The sequence below is a fragment of the Podarcis bocagei genome (genome assembly GCF_964188305.1).
Source record: "Podarcis bocagei genome assembly, chromosome: 3".
NCBI classification, from domain to species: domain Eukaryota; kingdom Metazoa; phylum Chordata; class Lepidosauria; order Squamata; family Lacertidae; genus Podarcis; species Podarcis bocagei.
The window spans coordinates 22,916,089-22,943,652 of record NC_138127.1 but is presented as its reverse complement, the minus strand read 5'-3'; the positions used below and the strand labels follow the sequence as shown (position 1 = coordinate 22,943,652).

At 38.2% G+C, this 27,564-nt stretch overlaps 1 protein-coding gene across 3 annotated transcripts in view; it reads right to left on the bottom strand.

Moving 5' to 3' along the window:
* Positions 1–27,564, bottom strand: part of FAM135A (family with sequence similarity 135 member A) — a 52,319-nt gene that overhangs the window by 10,942 nt on the left and 13,813 nt on the right. For 2 of the 3 annotated variants that reach the window (XM_081186907.1, XM_081186908.1), the window contains exons 4-15: positions 25,239–25,318; positions 24,068–24,207; positions 22,418–22,488; positions 21,571–21,744; positions 17,918–18,044; positions 17,190–17,343; positions 13,867–13,944; positions 8,664–8,713; positions 7,494–7,649; positions 6,034–6,107; positions 3,499–3,653; positions 462–2,718 (exon numbers count right to left, since the gene is read on the bottom strand). In XM_081186907.1, coding sequence (XP_081043033.1) covers positions 462–2,718; positions 3,499–3,653; positions 6,034–6,107; positions 7,494–7,649; positions 8,664–8,713; positions 13,867–13,944; positions 17,190–17,343; positions 17,918–18,044; positions 21,571–21,744; positions 22,418–22,488; positions 24,068–24,207; positions 25,239–25,318 — 3,516 coding nt within the window. The remainder of the gene's footprint in view (positions 1–461; positions 2,719–3,498; positions 3,654–6,033; positions 6,108–7,493; positions 7,650–8,663; positions 8,714–13,866; positions 13,945–17,189; positions 17,344–17,917; positions 18,045–21,570; positions 21,745–22,417; positions 22,489–24,067; positions 24,208–25,238; positions 25,319–27,564) is intronic. The other variant, XM_081186909.1, reaches the window with a different exon arrangement.

Sequence of the window (27,564 nt, the reverse complement as noted above, 5' to 3'; positions counted from 1 at the left end):
TAACCTTTTGCCCCTACCATGGTCCCAAGCAGAATTGGACTACCCCATGCACTTGCTATTGGTATTAGTGGGAATCTTCCTCCCATACGGAATTGCAAGCTGCGGTGTGTATGTATAGTGTGCTGCTAGAGCTTTTTTAAAAATTTCATGATGAAACAAAGGTCAAGAACATATCTAAGGTGGATTATACTTTCATTCTAGCAGCAAGTTTGCTCAATTCAACTCTGTTCAAAATAATCTTCCTCACCCTTCACAGGTGGATCACAGTCCTGGTCATTATGCACATACCTCAAAACTTTCATATATTTAATGTGGAAATAACCTGGAATTCTAGGTGTAGCAAAATGAAGAAAACAGTAGCAAACAACAACCAAACCCAAAAAATAAAATGCAAATGAAGTTTGTATATTTTCCTTTTAAACTGGGTTTTAAAAACAATTGTTTTAAACCATAGCACTTACGCTAGCTTTTGTGGCTTGGGAGAATACTCATACCAGGAGACAGAAGAAGCTGTACTGCAGGACATGCTGCAGGGTTGCTTGAGAACTGCATTCGATTTGTCTTTTGAAGACCATAACACACCACACGGATAGCCTTTCAATGCAGTGGGAGCAGCCAAACTACCTGGAGCACACAGTGGAGCCACGTCTGTTGCCTCCTCAAAAAAATCACTATTCAATATTTCTGTTATAAAAGGTCCCACAAATGCTAGGTCAAGATCCTCCTCAGCATCATTTGTGGCTCCATACAAATTACTATCATCTGCTTCCTCAAAATAACCATTTTCAACCATGTCTTGATCTTGCTCCTCCTCTTCCTCCTCCTCTTCTGTTGAATTAGAACAGATTGTTCCCCTTTGAGGGCTAACTGTACTGCTATTGTCAGCAGAATGTATTTTGGAAATATCTGTACTGCTTTGATTGCCAAAGTAGTTTTCTACAAGTCCTTGCTTCAGCATATCATTACCTCCTTCCAAGGATACAATGTTCGTGCTTGTGAGATTTTCATCTTTTGCAGCTGACAACTGATCAGACAGTTGTTTTTGCTCTAAAGAATCACTACATTTTCTTTCACTTGGTTGCTTCACGCTGCCCTCTGGATAACTAGACACTGAACCCGAAACAACACAGGACTTGCCCAGATAAACAACTCCTGAAGGAATTTCACTTGCTTTTTCCACACTGTGCAAGTTTTTATCAAGTCTTTGAGAATCATTACAAATTGCACCAATATTCAGTTGCAGGTTGTGAGAGTTCACATCCTCAGATGTACTTTCATAAAGTTGCAGTGGACATTTTTTATCTGATGAGGAAGGCAGAAATGCCGCTTCGTTGCCCGAATACCCTACACACTGCTGTGGCAAAACCTTTGTTTCTTCACTGTCATCACATGTTGTCAACTCAATTGCTCCCAGGTCTAAAACAGTTTTGCTATCACTTAATTGGCATTCAGGTACATCGGATATCTTTGAGTTTTCATCAGGGGACAGATCATCATCAGAAGGCAGAGAGTTTATTGATGTCAGGGAGGACTGTATTTCACTAACAGCACTCGTACTTTCAGTGCAATGACTTTCTACTGGGTTTTTAATATTATTATCTGGTTTAAGCAATAGTTGAGGAAATATTATTTCATTGTTGCATGCACTTTGCCCTTGAGGAGTTTCAAGACCCACATCTGTACTTGGATGCATTGCAAAAGAACTAGGTTCACTTTCTACACCAGAATCCGAAAACCTAGATGAAGCATAGGTAATACTAACATCAGGTAACTTAAGTACGTCTCCACCTAAAACTGCAACAGAAGTTTCTTTTGTAGATTGAATGGGCAGGTTGGTGCCAACCCTTGTGAAGGAATCCTCAGTATGCTGGAAGTTTGTTTCTTGTACAACTTCCTTTTCAAGCTGCGGTTCTTCTGATTTAGGTTTTCTTTCGCGTTCTGAACTTTCAAAGGTGGGCTCCTGCAAATTCTCTCTACGTGAGCCTTCTGTCTGTAATCCAATGCGAACAAAAACTTTATCTCCTCCACAAATATTTCTACAATATGGTTTTACTTCTATTTTTGTAACCCCTGGTGAACCAAAAGAGTCTTCAACAGTACTTCTGGGGGTCAAGCTGCTGCCCCCATGAGTACCCCCAATGCCTGCTTGGAGGGTATCAGATTTACTCAAAAGAATTGAATTTGCACAATGAGAGATGATAGCACTGGGGTGGCTTTCCTCATTCCCTTCCAGTTTGGCAGTTCTTTGTTCAGTTCTACATGGTAAACTTCTAAACTCTTTCTGGCTGATTTGCCTCATTAAGTTCTTCGCATCGGAAGCATGGCCACCAACTGCAGAATCCAGCCCTTCTTTCTGGTCCAATGAAGGCATACCTTCAAAGCACTTTGAGATGTCCTCAGGTACTGCACTTTTCAAGCATTTGTAGCCTACGAGGACTACAGAGTCCTTAGAGTTTTGTTTTACTAATTTTTTGGGATTTTCAGGTTTCATTGTTTTCATCAATTTAGTAACCTTAACTTTGGATTTGTTTGCCTCTTGACACTGCGCTTTTGCAGACTTGGTGAACTGTTTTTCACTTTCTGAGTGCCAAGCATGGGAGGCAACTGAAGGTCTGTTTTTCAAATCCGGGCTAGCCATAAAACTTTCTTCAGATTCTGGTTTATCTGGCTTCTTGGAGTCAGACTTCTGATGAGCTGTCAGCCAGGGTACATCCATCTCTTATTTAAAATAAAAAGGCAAGACAATGTAACTTATTACACACCTGAAACTTTTACTAAATTGCAGTTTTTAGATTTAAAATATGAGTAAGTGAAGAATGTGTTTCAAGAGCATTTATTTATCTCTAGATAAATAGGAAACCACATTATATTGAATCAGACCATTATTGTCTACACTGACTGGTAGCACAGGGATTTCCCAGCTCTACCTGCAGGTACCAGGGACTGAACCTGGCAACTTTTGCATATAAAACATGTGCTATACTACTAAGCTATGGCCATTCTCCAGACTCTTGTCAACCAATAAATAAAGCAGACAATTTATGCATTTTTAAATATTAATTATTATTTAAATATGCTGAGTTCTAGGGGAAGGTGGTGAACTTTTCACATTTGCAATAGGTTTTTTGAGACTTCCCTTGTAACTGTCGTACCATGTAGTACCATATACGACCTGAGAAGATTCTCTCAAATATCAGGTTAGGCCCCCAATGCTGCGAAAGGACTGGCAGTGAGAAATGGAAGCCACAAAAGCTTCAGTGCACACACCCTTAAGATTCTGGCTATAGTATGTTTCAATGTGTAAAAGCAAGGGTAGCCAACATGATGCCATCAATATGTTGTAGGGCTATCATCCTTGTCCATTGGCCATGCTGGCTGGCTGATGGGAGCTGTAATTACACAACATCTGGAGGGCACCATGCTCATATTTTTTCAGGACAGAAAATTTCTAAACTTTTATTTCAACCCCCCACCCCAAGACAAAACCCAATGATTTACCTTCAGTAACAGAATCTAGATACCGATCTTCAAAGATTATAGGCAAGGAGTTCAGATCACCATCTAATTCACTGCATTCAGTAGGGAGAGGCGGCAGAGAACTACAGAAGGAGGTGCTTTTTATGGCAGTACACATCTGAAGGTAACTTTGCGCACTGAAATATACAATCTTATGTTAAAATATTTGTAAAAAAAGTAAACATCAACAATAAGCTGTAACTGAAAATACAACTGCATTTTAATAAGGTACAATTAAAACATGAACACTAATGGAAGGTCAAGTCTTAATAATGCAAATTACATTCAGTACACCTAAATTAGATTTGATTAAAGAAAAACCTTTATGTATTTACCAGCAGAAGTGATAGCAGTTTGGATCAGTGCCATCCAGGCACTGTTCTAATTGCAAAGCAGGGCTATAAATGTGTAGTAAAAATGAAGGATATATTGGCTATATAGGAAGTTACATGACAGTAGGTAAAAAGGGCTAAAGAACAGGCTAGGATCCCTGGAATAATAATAGGAGAACATTTGTGGATAAAAGTGTTTTGCATTGGTCAATGAAAACTGTTCATGTCTGAAGAATGACCACTCTTACGTCTGGAAACACTTCAACTTCTTAGGCTTTTTTTTGTGCTAGAGGCTGAATCAATAAAATCCTCTCAGCCATTCAGTGCTACAGTCTGAATATAGTTCCACTGGCAGAACTGGCCAACATTAAGATTCAACTGGCCAATATCAATGAAGAACCTGTCCCACTCCCGAAAGTGTTTGGACTCCAATTCCCATTAGTGCCAGTATGGTCAACAGTTAGGGATAATGGGAGATTTGGTCCAGCAACATCTTGACGGTTACTGATTCCCCATGCTAATGTATATGAAAGGCCCTCTCACACCTCACATGTTTGGGGAAAGTGTCAGATGCAAGTTTTTTTTTATACATATAGCCATAAGAATGTATTATTTAAAATATAAATAGCTTAATGCTTTTTTAAAAATCCATATGATGTACAACATAAAAACAAACAAAAACAGAACATCTCCTGAAGATCTCTGCACCCTGCATTGCATGCAAGACTGCTGGTGCTTGAAACATCATTTTTCAGAAGCCAGAATGACAGCAAGATTCATGCATGGGGAGGGAAAAGCAGGAAGAATCCCAAATTTTCTCCTCCCCAGGTCTAGGGTTTGAAGAGAGGGCTGAGCTGCTATCAACATTCTCAAATAGTTTCCCCCCATTGGTTTGGATTCTTGCAAAACACATTGGATTATTAACCCCTTTCTTCTCTACCCTTGTTTTTAGCTTCTGCTTCTAGTGGGCTTCTTAACACCAACTCATGCATACTAAGAGATAATAATGTCCAAATTCCAGTGGCAAAACTGAATGGAAAAGCCTGACAATCCATGATGGGGAAGGGGATGAGCAAAAAGGAAGCAACCCATTGCGGGCAATCCTCTGTCCCATATTCACCAGACGTCCTTGCCAGATCCTGCGATGGCCCAGTTGATGGGATCTCTCCCACTAAACTCAGGGCCTTGCCCAGAAGCTGGGCCAAGTGCTGACAAAGAGACAGTGCCACTGCCACAGGCAGTGTTTGCTCCACTAACCAAGCCCAGGTTAAGGACTTCCTCCTGCTGAAGTCACTCCAACGTGTCTCCAATAAATTCTCCAGTGAGTCAATGAAGAGTGCAAGGCTGGACTCTCTGTTCCTGCTGGGAAACATTGCAGGAGCAACCTTCTAGATGCTTCTGATCTCACTCTCTTCCTACCGATTTTTTTCTTTTTTCTTAAAAAAAATATCCATTCCAGCCAGAGACAGACAAAAAGGAAAGGAAACAGAACAGGGTTGCCAAATCCTAAAATTGGTACAGCTCTGCCAATGCCCTGTCAATAGGATCTGGGTAGGATTGGAACTAGGGAAGGGAGACTCTGTCTCACCAGCAGGCATGTGATTTCTGTTATGTACATCCATGGCCTGGGAAGCTGATAAGAGGCTCAACACATCTGAGGATCTCTTCTTCCACTGCAGGTTAATAGTTATTTGCTTTTCTCCCAATCTAAATGCTATCCTTCCATTTATAGAGGCTTCTCTGATCCAGCAAAGATTTCTCTCAATGAAAGGGGGGGGGGGCTAAGAAGATTTTTGCCAATTCCTCCTTTCACCTGCAGCCCAGCATACTACCTGCTACACTATTCTGGAGGTCCCACAACCCTTTGGAATAGGATTTTTTGGGGGAGTAGGGGGGCTACAGGAAAAAGAATGAACTGGTAAAAAATTACCTGCTCTGTTCACAGAAACCTCAACTGAAACAAACTTAATGTAGGATATTGTGGGTTGTAGTCAACTAGCTTTTACTCAACAGCACATGCACTGACATTAATGGTCAACTTGGTTGCATTAATTTCAGTGGGTCTACTATGAGTGAAAGCTTGTTGATTACAACCCACTATATCCTACATGAAGTTTTAATTAATTTTGTAACAAAATAAGCTTAGTGAGCTATGGCTTAATATTTTCAATTTAAAGGTACTTACTGTAGCTCTTGGTATGCAAGCGCTGCTTCCCTTGGATGTTCAAGGCAAAAAAAAGCTTCAGAAAACCTACGTACCTAAAATGTTTCAAAGTAATAAAACGAAAGGTTCACACTGAAATAAAACTTTCATCACTCTCTTTTCTTATAAAAAACCACACACACATAACACATCTATACTATTAAGTCACAGTAAAAGTGCATGTTCAGTAAACTTTAAAACACGCACATTCACAAAAAACATTGGCATGAAATAGCAAATTAAGCTGGGTCAAGTATTGCAGCAAACCTTTCAAAATAATAACTCATTTTTAATCCATTTAAGTGGTTGCATATTTCAATGAGAAATATGTTGCAATCTGGTGGTTTTTTTATAGAAAACATTGAGTAAGTTAAGCAGAATTACATTGCGGTTGCATACACGCACCAGATTGTTTCAGGTTATGTCTCCTTTTTTCAGATGCCCATGTAGAAACAAGTAAATGGAGAAGATTCAAAGTGTTTCAATAACTCAAAAGGTTATCAGACTTGTCCAACTGAATGACACAATCTTTCCACCTACTAATATGAATTTGGCTTCCATGAATGTTCAGCTATGTTTTCTCGTGTCATTGGTGTACACTATGCCCATTCTAACAGCCCATTTAGAGGACTAATATTGAAGAATAAGGTTGCAGACATGTCATACCTATCACAAACTCATGTATCTAGGTCTCTAATGCTCAGATGGCCCTTCCACACACTTAATGGATATCCCATTCATTACCCAATTCTTTTCCAAAGGATTGCTTCCTACTTCCTCAATAGGATGTCCTCCAAGCCAAGGAGATCAGTTTTCCACAGCAATTAGTGAGACATCCCTATAATACCCTTGAAAGTGTTGTCTGGGTACTACAAATGTGAGCCAGTTCGCGTTTACTGGAAGCAGCATGCAAGTGCCTCCCTGCGCTTTCTTCCCATGTCACTCTGGTAATACAAATATGAAGGGTTTACCTATTACCTACGAATATGAAAGACTCACATTCTTAGGACCAGTGGTGTCGCTCCTTCCTACGTGAATGTTGCCTTCCCGGGAATTACTTATTGCTTCACTGAACTCAGTGGGACTTACTTCAGAGTAGACATGTACTGGGCTGCACTCTTATAACCTTCAGGGTTGTTTGGTGCATGAGGTGGGGCACCACTGCTGCACCACCCTCCCAGTACTGATGGCACAGCTGGTTGCCATGAAAGGCCACAGTAGGGAGGTGTTGAGTCAAGCACTGGATGCCTGCCCCAGCAAGCAGCAGCAGCACAGCTGGGAGGGCAGCACAGCGGCCCTCCATCTCACATACTATAGCTGTCTTTTGGACAGAAAGACCCCTAGTTTTAAGAGCTAAACCTGCCACATTGTTTTAGAAATTAGTTTTGTGGATGACACATTCCTGTGCTTAAAAGTTGTATCACGACAGAATGAATACATACACGCATTGTATGATGCTCTCGTGCCAGCAATGCAGTGATATCCTCTTGGAAGTTAACGGCCTCAAGAAATTGTCCCCATAAAGCCATCAGAAGTGAACAGAGCTGTGCAAGATGCATGTTTATAAGTTCTGCCAGTTCATCAGGATTCTCCATTTTCTGCACCCACAGAGAAAACAAACAAGCTTGTATTCTTAGAAGTAGAAACTCTAGTACTTTGAGAAAGTCATAAAAAAATTTCTTCTTCTTAAAAGTATCTTTAAAGATTAAAAGCATTTTAAGTTTTTAAAAATGGAAAGGGATTCAAAGTCATCTATCCATTTGCCTTCCTTTGAGTAACGGCATTTACTGTTTAATAATTGGTAATCAACCTTAAGCTTAAAAATGGCACTACAGTCTGTATTCAAACTTTAGAACTTCAAAGCCTCTGGTATATAAATGTGTTTATACTGGCCCTTTTATTTTCAGTTATTTTCTTTATAATCCTTAGAATGTGATTTGCCTTTTCCACAGCTGCTATTGATTTCTGCATTGAGTTGTTTACAATCCACCCCATGGTCTCCTGGATAGCCACCACAGGTTCAATCTTATCACTGTACATATACGTATATAAGGTAGCTTTTGCCCCAGAGTGCATCAGTTTATACTGGCTTACTCACACGGCATTTGGTAGCAATTTGGATTTTTCACTATCCTACAGAATTTGGTGTCATGTCTCACTCCTCATACTTCCATATCATTTATGAATTACAGTATTTATATTTCTAACATACAGTACTATAAGCCCCAAACAAATCCTTAGGTGAGACCAGTGGTTATTTCCTTCCACCATAAGAACTACTTGTTCCTACTCTTAGCCTTTTTAACTAGTTCAGTTTGTAAGAAGACCTCTTTTCTTATCCCATGACTGCCGAGCTTGCATAGGAGCCTTTGTAAAAATGCTCTGTCAAAAGCTCATTAGGCAAAGTATGTCTACCAGAGTACTCATATCCACATATCTATGAAATAATGCAAATAAAAATTAATTCTTTAGAACCACAGTTAGCTATTTAAAACAGTATCTAACATCTGGAAAAACCCTGAAATGAAAGCAAGCAAGCAAGCAAGCAAGCAAGCAAGCAAGCAAGCAAGCAAGCTGTGATTTAAGATTTACATGGATCAGAGAAAAAATACCTTTATTTCTTCACAGAGTTCTGACAGGCGTGCTTCTACATCTATATTCTCTGAAAAGATTAGAGTGTATGGAAAATGAATATTCCTAAATTTTAAGCTACATTTTATAAATTGCAGAGGGAGACCCCATTCAAATCTGTTCAATTTTTAAAACAAAGCTTTTTGGTTGTCTTGAAGTTCCTTAAATACTATAGTCAATGTGATATCCAGTAAATTTCTCAACTGAGAGTTCAGCTAAGAACAAAATCCTTCTGGTTTTGCAAGCGAGTTCTCATAACGACATTTATTCAAACACTATTTTAAATGTTACCAGACCATAGCATAAGGTACATGAATGTACACTTGCACCTCTTTTGATTGTATATTTTAGAAAGACTTCCAAAAAGCAACACAATGAAACTGAACGCACAAACAAAATTTAGACCAGTTCCAATTTACCATAAAAACATTGCTGGAGAAAGCAAACTTGAAAGAATTCCAATAATCCATATTAGGGCAATAACTCTATCAGGCCTACCCAAAAGTCACAAAATAGAATACAGAATGCAAGATTTTGAGTTTTATAGAATCCTTCATCAGGTTAAATGGTAAAAAAATGCAAGGCAAAAGGGAAAGAAAGATATTGTTTCCTGGTTGGTATTCAATCCATTCAAGTACATCTGTTAAGAATATTAAGGTGGCGTGTGAGAGGAAGCAGACGTTCAGATGAGGTCCTTTTTAGATGCCATGCAGGTATCATGTTGCACTGCAGCTTCCTTGGAAGGAAAAATACTAACAGCAGAGTCCCCATCTCTGAAAATAAAGCAGCCAGTTTTATAACAATAAAGGTATGGCCATGATATGGATTTTGGGATTTTTTCTTAATGCCCAATACAGTGGTACCTCTGGTTACGTACTTAATTTGTTCCGGAGGTCCGTTCTTAACCTGAAACTGTTCTTAACCTGAAGCACCACTTTAGCTAACGGGGCCTCCTGCGGCCGCTGCTTCACGATTTCTGTTCTCATCCTGGAGCAAAGTTCTTAACCTGAGGTACTATTTCTGGGTTAGCGGAGTTTGTAACCTGAAGCGTATGTAACCTGAAGCGTATGTAACCCAAGGTACCACTGTACTGCTAAACCTTTTGTGTGAAATGGAAAACACCAAATTCAAACATACAAAAACTAGAGGAAGAGGATTTTATGTATCTGAATATAAGGCTTTATTCTCTGAGGAAACATTCCCTCAAACAGCTTGGTAAATCTATTGTTCTGTTGACCATCTTTTTTATCTCACACACCAGCTGATATAAATCTATATCCCTATTAATGTAAAGGACTACCTAGTTTCTTTAAGCCTGTTCTCCACCTAAGAAGGAACCTGGGTGTTTCATCTAAGGATGGAAAGGGAACCAAGCAACAATCCAGCCAAACTTCCCTCCCTTTTTCCTCCATGCACCTCTTTTTTTAAACATCTAACGTGATGAAGAGTTCTGTAGAACACCAAAGGTTGTTTACTATTTTGTACCATTTTGGGTGACCCAATAAAAGTTCCTTGATTTTTGTATTTTTCCTTTTGAGTCAAGACAGCTACCTTTACTGGGTGATCTGGAAAATTTAGATATTGCATTTGAAATAAAAAAGGGTTTACATTTAAATATACTGAAATATTGGGATGGGTGATTAGGATGTATAGGATAGGTCAAGTGGAGGCATTATTATTATACTTTGGATTGGATCGTACGTTCCTAAAAGAAGAGCAATTTTCATGACACTCCCACTAGGGGGAGGGAAGGAGGAGACATTGATTTTTCCTTCCTACCAACAATTTTCACCAATTCCCACTAATCTTCCACACTGTTTGAGAAGGTCCCCTAACCTTCTTGAACAAAGAAGGTTAGGGAACCGTCTCAAACAGTGTGGAAAGTAGTGGGAATTAGTGAAAACAGCTTCTCCCACTTCTGCTCACATGAGTTTCTGCTGAATCAGTCCCTTCCATTTCCAATAGGGCAAGTCAGGATTCAAAACATTACATTTAAGCTGATTTTTATAATAATAATAATAATAATAATAATAATAATAATACTGATTTTAAGTGCAGTATAGATAATCACAATAATAGCAGAGTGTCTGTGTACACAGTCAACATGAATTTCCTAGGTTTTTTCCTAAATTAATGAAAAGGCATGAAATAAAGAACGTGGTCTGTGTTAAATTAAATATGAAAAAGGAGCTTTGCAGATTAGTTACAGCATTAAGTATATTTATTTAAAAATTAATTTACTATAGCTATAAATCACCACTCCTCTTCTGGCCCAAAGTTATCCCAGTCAATTTATTTTTAAAAACTGAACAAACAACACTGACCATCCTTTGAGAAACGTATCTGTCTAGTCAAATGTTACTCTTTTCTTGGAGAGTTAAAAAAAAAGACAGCTTAGCTTTTCATTCAATTTTTGTATTGCAATATAGATTGTGTCATTTTTGTTCCACTTTCCCTATCTGAGTATTCTTTCCTGAGTATTTTTCCACGTAGAAATAAACTCCTGAAAAATAAATCTTAACTAAAGTAACTGTTAGTTAGAACTATTTTGGATACAAGTGTTTAATAAGTAACACTTATATTCTGAAAATAATTTCAATTAAAGTTTCACATGGGTCAATATCAAAAGCCTGTGAAAAAGGCAAGCCCTTACCTGGTGTCAAAAAGATGTTAACAAAGGAACATTTGCTGGGAAGAGCATTCCATAAATATGGACCCACAACTAAAGACCCTCTCCCTTGTTACCACCCACCTTAGAGGGGGAACCTGGAGAAAGGCCTCAGTTTCTCATTATGAGACTGATGTGAGATTCTAGTCTGGACTGCGGAATGTTAACACACACTACAGTTTCCCTAAGTGCCACATTTAGCTCTTCTGGCCTGAGATGTGTGGGCCTAGGGTGGTATACAAACTTCATAAATAATAATTATTATTATTATACAATGAGCAACTTAGGTGTAACTAGGAGCTTGCATTTGCCCAGTGGGATGGATCCAAAGCTCCCACCCTCCACTGGAAAACTTCTTCAGTCAAAATGGAACCATTAGATCAAACCCAATTGCACCATTTTTCTTCTAGAATGCTAACCACCATTTCATATCAAAGTCTCCTTAGCAATTAAAAGTTTTTTTTCCCTTTATGGGTGGTTTTCAACTAGTAAGACAGAATTTAAATATTCTTAAACAAATGTGTGGTTTTCCATGAAGGATGTTATGCTTTCCACAAGTACACTCCCTTCTATGTGCACACACACATTCCTTTAGGCCAGAAGTGGGGAACCTTAGGTCTGGGGGCCAAATCTCTCTGTTTGGCCCTTGGAACTTTCTGTAAGTCACACTCCTCACCAGTGCTGCACCATGCCATTCTCAACTGCCTTTGCTTGACTTGAACAATGTCAATGCCTTTTGCTTACCTGCATGGAGGATAGAAGTGTGTGTTTGTGTGCGTATGTAGGTATCTCTGACTTTTGCTTGGCAGAAATTTAGCCTTCCAAACAAAGATAAGAGCTATATCTGCTGTTCCACCAGTTTTTGCCTTTGGTCCCACCCAACACTACCATCCAAGCCCCACAACCCTGTTCATGAAGAATGTGGTCCTTCTGTATACTATTAACATGACATTGATTCATTTAAAAACAACACATGGCTTTTAAATATTTGTATAAATTTTGTAATAAATCTTAATATTTTCTAAAATATCATCCCATGTACATATAACCGATGAAAGAATTCTGTAGTTTATCTAAATGAAAAAATGCACATATATTTACATTTCCAAATCCAGGCATACAAATTCAGTTAATAAAGAAAACAATTAGTGCCACTCCATGTTTATACCTGACATACCTTTACATCAAAGTATGTGGGCAAGTGCTTTCACCCTCCAGCTAAAAAAAATTTTCTTCAAAAAAATATACAATAAAAACATGATACTCCTGGGGTAGATCAGTTCCCATCATAACAAAAAAATAATAATTAAAAAATTACCGATCCACATAGCTATAGAATTCATCTGGTGGTAGTTCCTTTGTGCAGAATCTTTTGATTATTATTATTTAAACAAAGAAGACACCATGGGCGCCAACTGGGTTTGCATGAGTGGAGCTCCATGCAGAGGGATTGCCACTAAGGTCCAATACAGCCCTCCATTGTCCTTGTAAATTATGTTCACACATTGCATCAGCCACTACCCAGAAAGGTTGCTCTGTTTGCTTTCCATTGGTCAGGCAGTTTGCTTTCCATTTGCTCATTCAGGTCTGGCCAAGAATTTGGTCTGAACTCATTTAAACACCTGACCACTGCTAGATTGAGAGGGAGGACTGGGGGCAGAGGGAATAGAACACACACTAGGCTCTCATTCTGGCTAAAGGCCAACACAAACAGAATATTCTGTTAGACCCCATGACAATCCCTCTGCTCAGGCCCCTGCAGAGCTTGTCTGAGGCCTGGGGCAGGAGTCCTTTTGGAATAAAGTTATAAACTCAAACTAAAAAAGCAGTCGGTTCCTGGTGGGGTTCCCTGGCCAGTTTAGCCCTCCAAAGCCTGGCTACACCTGCCCTACACGGGCCTCCCTCTACTCCTATGAAGAGAGATATTACTCTAAAACACAACTATATTCACAGGCTGTCAAACCACTATAAATAATTCTAAAAATATGTTTCTTTTTGTGATTTAACTAATCAGCAGCAGCTACCACATCTTCTAGCTAATTAAGGCGTTTATAGGCATGATGATGTTCAATTATAAAGATGGTAGCAAAATACAAGCTTTCATCAAAGGCTACCTAAGAGATAGGGGGAGTGAGAATATGAGGCCCAATATATTTTTCTTCCAAAACAGAAACCAGGTATTAAATATTAGCTCTAGAACTTAAATCTATGCTATTATGTTACTACACAACTGACTATATCACACTATGCAATCATTTTTGGTTTATTAACAAGAAGCTAACTAAACTACCAGTAAAATGAGCTCATTTCATCAGCACTTCAAAGGCCAGATAGAACTGTACACAACCTTAATTTGATTAAAGTTAAGAGTCCTTTTACACAAGGTGTGGATGGCATCTTTAGGTTCTTTGATCCTGTTTAAACATGAATTATAAGGAATTATTTACAAACAAAAAGCTATGATGTTTTATTATAACAAATCCTAATTGGTTAAGCCGCTTAATAAAACAACATACCTATATAGGCGTCTCCCTGGATTCGTAGATATTTTCTTCTGAGGAGGCGTTCATAAAGGACCTGCATGCTGGGCTTGGCTAGTTATAAGGATTGTACACATGACTAGTTACTACACTCCTTTTTCCATCTGTGTTTTATTATTATTATCCTTAAAGTTAGTAAGAAAGTTTTATCACTCACCTAGTAATTAGTGCAATTAAATAAGAAAAATTAAAGAAGAGACTTTAGGAAAGTTCTAGATAAGGAGTTCTGGATGATGTACATTATGAATTTATTGGATTCTTATCACCTGTTTGGCTTTTTGTTTGTTAAATCATGATTGCCCAAATGCTAACAATTTCTGTTATGTGTGAGGCATATTTTATTTAAAAATTATTTAAAAAGTCAATTTTGAAATAAAAATGTACATCAAATAAGTAAACGGAAGGCAAAAGGAAAGACAGAGAATATAAGGCAAGTCAAAAGAAAAGAAAAGCAAGGTTTTTTCCTGAAATTTAAATAGGATTTCAGAATTTCAGGATTATTTTTTCCAAGAATCCCATTTGAATCTCATTATTTTGAAAGTTATTTTTTCCAAGAGAAGATTCTATATAGCTTATAACTAATAAATACAATAGTTAGATCATCTTGCAAAAGTCATTCATAAGATTATTATTAGTGACTACAATGCTGTGCAGTTGCATGTGAGTATGCCCCAATGACTTCATTCAGACTTACACAGATGCAACATTACTGGATGCAATTTCATAGTTTTAAAAACATATTTGCTTAGAATCATATTAGTAGTATTAGCGCATGTAACTAAGGCATTAAACACTTTGGTAAAATACATAGGCCAAATTAAAATATTCAATTAAAAAATTCCAGAAATTCACAAATAGAGTATTAAAAACAGAAACTGTCAGCAATAGAAGCATACATTGAAAGCTACTCCCTTTCTACTTTGAAGTTCCTTTTTTCAAAACAGTTGAGTAATTTGCTAATGCAACATGTGGGCTTGATTAAATTCTTACAGAGAAGCTTTGTTTGAATAGTTTTTAGTATATCTGCTGCTGGTGAAAAACACTTTTTAGTCTAATATAGACTAAATCCTAATATAGATACAATTCACAAGCACAAACAGGGCATGTAAACCACTATTGTGCAAGAGGTGCAGAAAACTGGCTTACTATGCAACTAGCAAGAGACCAATATGGTATCACATGAATAACAGGAGTCATTACCCCACAGAAAGTGGCATCCTGGTTTGCATACTAAACACTGCATTCTGAGATGTGCAGCAGCACTAGAGCAGCTGGACTGAAATTAGGCCAGTCTGCAGAGTTTGCACAGGTGTAAACAGGGACGATGTATTAAAAGAATAGTGGAGAATATAATAATCAATAAAATCTTGTAATTTCTTTTGTCACCCCTCGAGTCAAAGTCTTTTTAAATTTTGCATTATTATTTTAATCAATTCCTTGGGTGAAGCTGTATGTTCAATCAGGTGATAAGGCTTAGAAGCATCTGTATGTCCTTTTGATGATGGAATTAAATTCCCATGGACTATAATATGCAACGTAACTTTGTAGGTTTCAGCGTATTGATAAAGAATGACTAAACTTTTGATTATTTTAATTAAAGCCAAAGGTATTTGAGCTCATACTGGATGTGTCTGTGCAGCAAGTAATATTATAAGCATACCTATGAGTTTCTCTTTTTTCAAACTGAACCACAAGACACTTTTTCATCCTCTCAAAGTTTAAAGTGGAGCCTATTTGTCTTGTTTGGTAAGGGTAGGGGATGGCTACAAGCAGAGAAAGGGGAAGGAATTCTTGTGCAATACAATAATGTTTTATGGTCAAAGTTTAGCTGTTAACTTTGGAGCAATGTTCTTCTTGGCCTACCTCAAGTCCTCTCAAAACCCATTTTCAAAATGACAGTTGTACAAGCTATTGTGTTAAGAAACTGCAAAAATAAATTGGGCTTCTCATATGTCATATCTATTCCAGTGCTACCCAAAATGCGGATCCACAGACCTGTTTGGCCATTGGTCCTAGTAACTCCATCACAGCCCTGGTTGGGTGGGATGCATCAGGTACCAAATATGGTACCAGTCCCTGACACTTGCAGGAGGAAGGGGGGGAGATGCCAGTCCACCATATCAGATAGCTTGAGAAACACTGGTCTAGTCAATAAATACTTTAGTTGGGGAGTATTTAGACTTAAACCAATGTATCAAAAAAACCATACTTCTTTTTAAATTTATGAATCTTTGGCAGAGCCCTGAGTAAGGACTTCCACTTGCTCAACAGGGCTTACACCCCTCTCTTCCTCCTGAATCCACCAACAGTGGTCAGGGTGGGGGACTTGGGAGAACCCTCAGAACAGTATATGGTGGGAAGAGAGGGGGCATTCTTCCATCGGGCAAGCCGTAATGCTTGCACAGACAGAACATTCATCATAGCCCAATGTTCAATTCCACTTTTAGTTTGTATTAAAGCCTCAACTTCCACCGCTCATAATTTTTGATAAATATGTACAGAACAGCCAGCATGTTTTTTCCTTTTTGTCTTGTAATTCTTAACTAAAGATTCACCCTTGTGGTCTCAAACCAGTATCGATAGCACAGTACTTTATAAGTGAGCATAGCTAATATTAAGTATAGATAATGGTTGTGTTTACACATAATGCTAAGCCATGGTTTGTTTTAATCATGATTTTTTTCAGAAAACCATGAGCCATCTCAAGAGATAAGGCAACAAACAATGAATTGTTTCTCCAAAACGTAAGTTTTTTTCCAGCTGCTTTTGCCTTGTGCTTCTGCAGCCTGACAAGCAACTGGGGTGGAATATCAAAATAAACCATAGTTAAGAAAGGCTGCTGCATTTTTACATAACTCCAAACCATAGTTAAAACAAACCACAGTTTGCAAACCAACAAGAAACCATGGCTTTACATAACAGTTTGTTCCTAGAAAACAATGGTTAGTCTGCAGGGCAAAGTTCAGATGTTCAGACAAACCACGGCTTAGTGTTATGTGTAAACCAGACCACTAAGTACAGATATAGATCTACCATTCAACACAACTGTTTTAACCTTTATTATAGCACATTGCACTTTAGGTAATTTGTTCTTAAAGGTAAAAGAAACAGGGCAAATCTTAAGTCAAGAAGAACAAAATAAAAGACAACCTGTGCAATATATTAAATCTGAGGGCAGAAAACAGAGTTCATGTTTATACTATCTGCTGAACTAATACCAGATATGCTGCAGACATCTAGTACTATAAAAAGTGCTTGCTGATACATATAGAAGCAAATAAAGTATTTATTTCACATACCTGCATCTAATTTCAGACAGGAAGGCAGCTCTTTTGATAAAGTGGTGAAATAGCTATGTAATCCTTTGAATGCAATCAGCAAACTGGCACAAAGTGTACGGTGGAGATTGTAAGCATGATTCAAGAAAGTCTCTGCTATTATAAAACTGCAGCCCTAAAAATAGATTTGTAAAGTTATCAATTCAGCACTAACAGTTACAGCAAAATTACATTTAAAGATTAAGGTAAGGACAGGTCACAAAAAGGTGTGTCTAAACACAGTATTTAGCTCCCCACTTCTGGTGGTAGCCCTCCATGCCCGTCTACAAGAAACTCCCCTAAGACTGGGGCATTTTCACCTCCAGAGCAGCAGCTATGAGGAACTGTTATTGGACAGAGAATAAGAAAACTAATGACATTTCCATGCACATGCAGGACATTCAGGGATGAAAGCTGCAATCCTGTACCATACTACTTTTTCAATAGGACTTTTGAGTAAATACTTAAAGGAAAAACCTCAGTGTATTTAAGAAAACAAGAAAACTGTAAAACCATCTCTATTATGCAGTATCACTGAAAAGTAGTCAACACTTCAAGAAATGTTCTAAAATTCCCAATTCCTGACTAACACATTTTGTGCAACTGCACTGAGATACAAATGCTTTGTGTGTTAAAAATAATGTTGTTAAATATTTATCATTTCTTTCAGCAATTAAAAAAATAAATAAAAACAACGATTACAATCTTACATCAGCTGATAATTGTTTGGTGTAATTGCTGCCAAAAACAACACTTTCAAGAGAAGGAATCACAGAATCCCTGTTCTGTGCGGGTGCATTTCTGTTTAGCCAAGTATTTTTGACAGGACGAGGAAAGCTAAAAAAAAGGGGGAAGAAAGAAAGAAAAATGTCAGAGAGGGGCAGAGGAGAAAACAAAATTCAGAATAGAAATGCAAGGTGAATTAGAGACACATGGGCGAAGAACACACAGCATCATTTTAAGCCATAACCCAACATATTCTTTTAAGGTGTCTGCTGCAACTGGAGGTATGTGCCAGTGTACCTCCTAGAATCTAGAAGGCGGATTCTGATAAGAAATGTAGAAAGTTTGCAAGTATAATTTGGCAGGTGAACAAACGGAAAACACTGGCTGGAATCTAAAAACCTATGTAAGTGATACAGTGGTGCCCCGCAAGACGAATGCCTCGCAAGACGGAAAACCGTTTTCCGTTTTTGAGCTGCTTCGCAAGACGATTTTCCCTATGGGCTTGCTTTGCAAGACGAAAACGTCTTGCAAGTGTTCCGATTTTTTTCCGCTTCCCCCCTTTTTTCTAAGCTGCTAATAGCCTTTTAGCCGCTAATCCGCTAATCCTTTAATAGCCGCTAAGCCTTTAATAGCCGCTAAACCGCTAATAGGGTTGCTTCGCAAGACGAAAAAACCGCTAGACGAAGAGACTCGCGGAACGGATTAATTTCGTCTTGCGAGGCACCACTGTATCGGTTACCGATGATCACTTGGGGTTACAGCAGCAACCATACCATAAGGTAAACCACTTTTGAAATTAATGTGGCTTTCAAAAGCAGTTCTTGATATGGCAAGGGGTGTATGTGTATATAAGCAGTGGGTCTGCAACTTATGCTCACTTTACATACATGAGCGCAACCGCTTATGGGGGCAGGAATAAATAAATAAAGAGTGGGGAAAACCCACTGTTCTCTACTCTCCATTTATTTATTTCCCCATAACCCATGCATCCAGCTGGTTTTCCTTGTTTATTGGGCTCTGGGAAGGTTGTGGGAGGTCCTGGGATGCTCCCAGAACCCTCACACTTCCTTTCCAAAGCCCAGTAAGCAAGACAGCATCTTTCTAGGGCCCTTGTGAAACCTTCCCAGAGCCTGGTAAGCAGCCACCTGCCGGGGGGAGAGGGGCTGTTGGAAGACATGTAAAAAAAAAATCACACTCAAATATATGTCTAATTTTAGATTTAGTTTAAAAAATGCATCACATGTGAGAAGATGCAGAGTCTTATTTACATATACTGTCTAAAATTTGCATCTTCTAAATAAAGCACTGTGCATAAAGAATCTCGTATAGTGTCATCCAAGACTTGCAGAGAAATTAAGTATCACTTATCCTTCCTTTGGCTTGTAGATCAAACAGTTCCAACCATTTCTGGTTGTATTTTGTTAAGACAAAAACAAGGACTTAAGCAATTTTAAGACAATTGGAAGATAACCAGAAATGCAGTAAGGTACAACAGTGCACTCCAATTATACCATATATGCTAAGTTAAATCAACATAATGGGCTAGAGTTGCAATAAGCAAGGACATTAGGCTCACACACAGTCAGTGAAAGAAACTTTTACCCCCAGCTTAGGATCTGAAGGGAAAGTTGTGCAGTGAGAATGTGCAAGCTGTAGCAGCAAATACAGCCCAATCCACTTCTCTGCATCATCTCCCTGTTTGTCCATTACACTCATACATTACTAGTCTAACCCAGGAGTAGCCACACATTTTGCCTGTGTGGGATTGTGACTTTGGTAGACTCCAAATCCACACTCCTTCTACTGCAAGACCTTTCATGTGAAGCTCGACCAACACATTCAGTGTAAGAGAAGTGCACTGTATATGTGAAGAATGATCAGGGAAGAATACCATCACTATTATTTGTTTCCCTTCCACCACCTTTAGCAAGCAGAACATTTTAACTGAGTTAGGACGACTTCCGAAGAAACCATAAAATCAGAGGAAGACATTATTGCAAACAGAAGAACCTCAACAGATGGACAGACCTTTGCCAAGAATAGAAATGGCAATAGACAGCAAAAGCACTAACACCGTCCAGGAAAGGCAACTCATCTTCTCCATTTGCCACTAACCATAGCCAACAGCTAATCCTTCTAGCTTCCAATTCTGGATAAGAAGATTCTTCTCCTTCCAGCAATCCACCATGCCTTTCTCCTACTAATCTGTGGCACAAATGGCTGTGTTACAAAAGGAAACACACAAACTGTATTTTAAAAGGGCAGGGGGAAATCCTTTGTGAAGAGTTAACGCAGCCTTCTCTGAGCTATCACCCTCCAAACATTTTGGACGATGTCCATCAGCCACAGCCAGTGCTGTACTGGATGAGACTGATAAAGAGTTGTAGTCCAAAACATCTGGGGAGGATGTCAGGTTGCTGAAGGCTGAGCTAAGGTGTTTACAGTAATTTTCATCTTGCCTCTTTCACTGGTGTTTTATTATGCTAAACATGAAGCATGTTACAGCACGTATGTTTTAAACTAGGGGTTATGCCCTTGCTTACTCTGCTTGCTGACACCCCATCACACAATAACCCCCTAGAGCAGAGGTTTTCAACCTTTTTGGGTCCATGGCTCCCTTAACCAACCAAATTCTTTCTGTGGCACCCCTATGGGGCTCAAGAGCCCAGTTATGTCACCCCTTCCCTGCAGAGCTGGCAGTCCCTCGCCCCTTTTCGAAGCCTCCCTCGTGGAGTGTTCCCACAGTCTCCTCTCTTCTCCCCTCTCCTTGGGAGTCCTCTGGGCATCTGTAGCTGCCCCCCCTGCCCCCAAAGAGAGGTTCTTCCTCACACTGCCCCACAGGGGCCTGGGAAGCAACTCCTGGCGAGCCCAGAGATACCATTCGCCTGGGGAGCTTGTAGCCAGGGCTGCTGCAACAAACAGCTGTGCAAGCCTTTGGGAGGCAGAAACGTGAGAGGGCATCAGAGAAGGGAGGGAAGGAAAGAGAGGCAGAGGCCAGTTCATCCAGTTCTGGGGCTTTTTACATGCTGCTACCAGTAGAGATCCCACTAGTGGCATTTCCACCTACTCTCAGGTTTGGTGGGAGGCAAGTAGGGATGGGCAAAGAGATGCCTCCATTCAATCCAACATCACCCCACAGACTGGCAGAAAGGTTGCTAGGGACTCTGCCCCTAACAGAATAGCCCAGAGAAAGAGATAAACCAGAACACTGCCACAATTCCTGTACTAAAAGCACTAAAAGCAAGATTATCATAGCCTAGGCCACCAAAGTAAACAAGGCAATCTAAATTCCATTAAAATAATCATGAACTGCATCACTTCATTACTTGATTAAAACTAGGGCAGAGGTTTTTCTAGCAGTTATGGTTGTGTGGTTTATCATTCAGCAGCTCCTGGGCTTACCATCTCCTTTCTATTCCAACAAAAAACTGAAACAGAAATTTCAATTAAATTGAACGGATATTTATAATACTCAGGGTTTACATAGAACTAGTCACTGATATGTATAATACACATTTCAAATAATCACCACTCCAACTAAATTACTATCACTTTAATGACCAAACCAACAAGCAATTAATTATTTCATTTTATTAAATGATTAATTTAAAAAAGTATAAAATCAATATTAAATTACCTTATTAATGGTTGGTGAAGCGCTACTAAAGAGGCATGGACTATAACAGAGATGACAGAAAGGTGAAAGTAATCAAACATAACATTGACATAGTGATGAAGGCCTCGGTTTAAGGTAAAGTGCAACTTTAGTGTTCTGCTGCTAATTAGCTGCAATGTGCTCAGGTCATCTGGCCTAAAAGAAAAAGAGCATAATCACAACCAACATTTTGAAAGTAATTTAATACTACAATAATGCAAATCAATGCTTCAAATCTCCTGTACCATAGTTACTATAAAACAAATCCATCAAGATCTAACTACTTTTTTTTATATGCAGGACCTGTAATGAAATAGTGGTGCTCTGCCCAGTAAAATAACTGAAGTCTCCCTTATACATCTCAATATTTTTGTATACAGAGGATTTTGCACATAACTACCCATGCTTAACTCACAATGAAGTCAATATAACCTACATATGTGGAAATGCACAAATCATTTTTTATAAAAGTATCTGATGGGAAAATCTGTTAAGATGGAAACAACATATAATAAATTCAAGTATAGGCATCTATCTCTGGAAAACCTCTCAAAGAATTAGTCCCCCACCCACCCACAACTTCAATAACTTTTAGAAAGTGCATGCCTAATTCAAGGGCTGTTTTGCTTGCAGGAATTTCAGTACATCCATGGACTTCACAATCCCAGTTTCCCATTACTTTAACATTAGGAAACGCTACATGAAAATGTGGTTCAGTTTCCACCAACACTGAAACAAAGAATTCCTTGATGCACAAAGAACTGTGAGCAAAAACCATTTCTCTAAAAGTAGAAATAGCAAGAATATGAATGTTTAGTTTTAAACTTACGAATAATCTGTATCTGTAAAGTGTAGATCTAAAGAGAGCAGGAAATTCATTTCATTCAGAGACTCTTCAATCTAGACAGGCATTTCAGAAGAACAATTATATATTATTGTTATTAATACAAACTATAGTTTTACTATACAATCATATCCAGACTTATTAACTTTTTTTTTTTTTTTTAAATCCTACCCATCTTGCTGGGTTTCCCCAGCCACTCTGGGTGGCTTACAATACATATAAAAACAAAACAAAGCATCATACATTAAAAAACAAAATATCCTGTACGAGCAACAAACCACCCAATAAATAAATAGAAACCAATAACAACAATAGCAATAATAAACAATTTACTGTTATACTCAAATTAAAATAACCACCAACCCTAACTAAACATTTGACCAACATCATCCCGACAAAAATAAAACAGAGGAACCAAAATTAGAACCATTTAAAATATTTTAAAACATTTCAGCTAGTTGCCCCAACCCAAGAGTTGTTCCAGCAATGTCCCTCCGGCATCCCAGGAGCCTCTTTTAGGAAGGACACAAAGTGGCTTCAAATCAGTGTGAAGGTAACTACAAATGTACATGCATGAATACAGGGGAATAATCAAAAAATGAAATGAAATCAACAGCAACAATGTAAATAAATAAAAATGTACTGTGTATTTTGGGTCTATGGACCACAATAAAGTTGTGTGTGTGCAAACAAACAAACAAACAAACAAACAAACAAACAGACAGACAGACAGACAAACAAACACAGTGCCATGCATTCCAAATTCACTAAAATTTACTAAAAAGTATTAATATACCACCCTTAATTTTTCATCAATTCCAGAGTGGTGCATAATAAGTTGAAATATAGTAATAAAAGATCTTACAAAAGAACGGCAGATAGAAGAGTCAACTGCAATTCTTCTTCTTCTTGAACACTAATCCAGTTTTAAAACACCTGGATGACTAAGAGAATCCTAGATCTTGTCCTGGATACTGATCATAAAGAATGGTCCTATTTTAATGCTGTGCTCCCATGTCTGCAAGGCAGAGAGGGGATCATTGCTAAATCTTCTTGTATTGGTTGAGGGCAAAACCACATTGGAATAGGGAATTCATGTTGTCATAACCTTTTGAATGGCAACAAGAATCTGCAGTGGACCAACCATGATAAAGAGAAGAACTGGGCATATTAGGGGCATACTGGAAGAAAAGTGGAAGTTAGTCAGAATTCTGACCTCACTCAGGGTCAATCCAACCTTCAACAATGGCATAATATTACTTGTGCTAAAAGTGCTAAGTTAATGCACTACCAACTGAAATCAATGAAGAGCTCTACATGCTTCCAACTCAATGGGGCTATAGGAGACTGTACTGTCATCTATTCCTGGGAGTTTTCTTGTGTCTTGTTGAAGGAGTGTGTTTGTAATGGGCAGGATAATGTCATGGCATTATTTTGCTGCTGCATATTTACTGGCTGCCTTCCTTGAATGGGCAATATTGGTGTGCAACGCTGTAGCACCCAGGGACGCTGCGGGTGTATCTGTTAGCACATTAACATTTATGTCCACATCTACTGTTGTTGTTCCTAGTGCACACAGGATTGATTGTGCGGTAATTCATCAAGCTATTTTAACAGTTAAATATATGCTATTACCTTTCTTTCATCCAACAGCATTTTAATTTTGAAGATCATAACATCATCCACAGACACTTCCTCATTTTTATAAAGAATTTGAAAGGTTTTACTGCAGACTACATTGTCATGGACTGAAGCTGGAAAGGCAAGATCAGCACCTAAAGAATATGGATAAGAGGCAATCAAGGCTCAAAATATCCTGATTCTATGTTTACTTACAGAATGACAACTGTACCATGTTTTGGCTTCATTTTAAGAAATGGTTATTTGTAATAATTAGTTTTGTCATTCATATAGCGTATTCTAAAAAGACTGTCCATTCAAACACTTGAAAGCTGATTTGACAGCAAGTAAGGAAGGGCATTCATAGTTACTTCAATAGATAACAGTAACATTTACAAACCAGTTCCCAGAGCCAGTGTAAATTTACAGGCAAGGTATAAAAGCAGTGATGGAAGTAACGAATAAGCTGCAGTTTAATGAAAAGTAAATCCAAGGGAACCTGGAACATAGTATAAAACTACTTTTACACTTCAACTTTTTTTTTTTTGCCTTTTCAAAAGATCCACTAAATTGTCAGTAACGACTTAAATATTTTGTTAAATACAACACTGTTCGCATTTCCAGTTTGAGAATGAAGGCTCTTAGATTTCTCAAAGAGTAATGTTTTTTGTCAAGACCCAAGTACTCATTTTAAGCAGCCCTCCAACAGGCAACAATATATGCACAAATGGCCCTAAAGTTCACACCCACTGTCAGAAGTATTCACATGACGCAAACTGGTAATTTTTGCTTATCTGATGGACAGCCCTTTGGGAAAGGGAGAAGATGTGGTCCTGCAAATTCATCTTTTCTCCTGCAGACAGCTCTCCACCACCAAACATGTTCTAGAGCAGATGGGAGCCACAGAGGTAAGGTGAAATAAGCAAAAATTGTATTCTTCTTCGGTTAACCTAGTGTTTGCTGGAACAAAGAGTCTTCCATCATGGGAAGGACACAACTAGATACAGCCCTTTTACATTTCTCCAAGATCTTTAAAACCAAGTGTTTTCACCTGTCTTAAACTTAATTAATCAAGTAATCAAAAAGTATATGATTAATTAACTAACACATCTTTAATCATTTCAGAATTCTCCTTTATTAAATAGTAATTATTCACTCAAATAGTAATGAAAAGATGTTTACTTACTGGTTGCACGTAACAGGCTTGCTTCAATTTTGTGTGGAATTCTTGGAGGAATCTTCATTGATACACGAATCTGGTAAAAGCTACAGTAAACAAAATTATTTTCAAACTAATACTGTTTTAACATAAACTGATATGTACTTATTTTAAATATTTCTACCCTATTTCCCCACCAAGAGGGCCATAAAAAACACTTAATGAAATCAGTTACGAAAAGCATTTTATACACTACTGTTAATCATAATTAAAATAATTCAATACCAATTAGCCAGAAGGGCAAGAGAAGCATAAGGTCAAAGTAAAAACCAGTTAAACATATGATCATAACTCCACTGGCCAGGTTTGCGTTTCTTAATTACAGTAGGCTTCTTATGCAGCTTACATTCCTACTCAAACGTGCAGAGAAGCCACTGATCCAATTTGGGGCCAGGATTTTTTCTGAAAATCTATATGTTGAGATCGCACACAAGGACTTCTGATTTCTGTCACACTTCATTATCTCATTGAGAACTGATTTTTGTTTTTATTGGTTCCATTATAAATAGGAACAATTATTTTATATGCTATGTTATGTTATTCTATATTATATCATATGACAACATATGCTATTCTATGATGTTATTCTATGCTATTACCACAAAATTTTCATAAAATGTTTATTACTACTTATTACAATAAATCAAGCTGAAGTATTTGATCAACGTTACTGATCAGATTTCCAATCTATTTTGCTTACTTAATGGGTTCTTTAGTATGCAGCCAAACAAATGTTTTTCTTATTACAACTTAATTAAGTGGGTTTGCATGTGAGCATCTGAAGTTACATTGTGAAAATGCTTCATTTATTTTTCAGTTTTTCTTTCACTACAAATCCCTAGCTCTGGAAAAAAACTTAAATCTCACATGATCAACATAATCCACATTTTACTACATGAGCAATACAAAAACAGGTGGCTTCAGATACAATGAAGATTCTACTTTATGAGAGAAAATAGTTTCCAATAACAAATATTTACTTGCTAATCCAAATATGTTAATCTCACCAGGGTCAACTCAGGCAAAGTACGCCAACAGGTTAAAATTCAATTCCTGACCTCTGAAATAATAGCCTAACTACAAGTCATAAAGTATATTAAACTATGCTTCAATATTTTAAGAGAACAGCTTTAGATAGGGATGCGGATTTTAACATCAATATAATTGATTAATTAAAATAATTGTTAAATCAACTGATGCTTTAATCCCATAATAAGACTGATTTAAGTGAAGTACTTAAATGAATACAGACTACACTGGAGGCACACATATTCCAGCTCCCTAATACTTCGGTCAAAATTAAAGTTTAAAAAAGACCCTTCTGGTTTCTGCCCAAAAGATAGCAGGTATTTTGATTTCAGGCTAAAGATATTAAGTTTCCTCCTAGCAAGATAAAAAATCAGCAACTAGGACAATTAATGTTCAACTGAGGCCCACTGTGAAGAACACTTTTCAAATCAACATACAGATGGGTTTTTTTTAAAAAAAAAAAATCTGCTGTAACAGGAAATATTCAAGACTTGTAAGACATTAAAAGCGCCCTTTCTTCAAACAATAAATGGCAGATTTGTTTAACAAATGAGTTCTTCCAGATCAGACACAATATGCCCTTCTTTTCATAGTCCCATAATGTATCTATACACTTAAATTCACAAGGTGGGGTTCAGAGGAAGTTTGAAAGAAAACAGGGGACCATGTGTTCTCAGCAGAAGGCTTACAGCAGGAATAGCCTATGTCACACCTTCCACATGTGGACTACAACTCCCATCAGCACCTGCCAGCAGTGCTTTTTTCTCTCTAGAAAAATAGGTGTCGGTACTCACTGTGAAGTTGTTACAGCAGGCATAGGCAAAATCGGCCCCCCAGATGTTTCGGGACTACAACTCCCATCATCCCTAGCTAACAGGACCAGTGGTCAGGGATGATGGGAACTGTAGTCTCAAGACGTCTGGAGGGCCGAGTTTCCCTATGCCTGTTGTTACAGTAAGTGCCACACTTTTTAACAACAAAAAGAGGTATTGGTAGTGCGTTCCCTTGAGTACCCCCTGAAAAAAAGGCTGACGGCTTGTAGCCTACAACATCTGGAGTATACCACATCAGTTTCCCCTGACTTAACCAAGCAACAAGCAGAATATTGTATAGTATATCCCCCAATGAAGGGTATAGCTGTTGTTTTTGAAATACTGAAGTCAACTGCCTCTAGAACCACTTTTTGAATATTTGCTGTCAGTTTGGGTAAGTAGGCCACCCCCTGGCCTAACCTAATCATCTTTACTAGGTAAATTAATGTGTT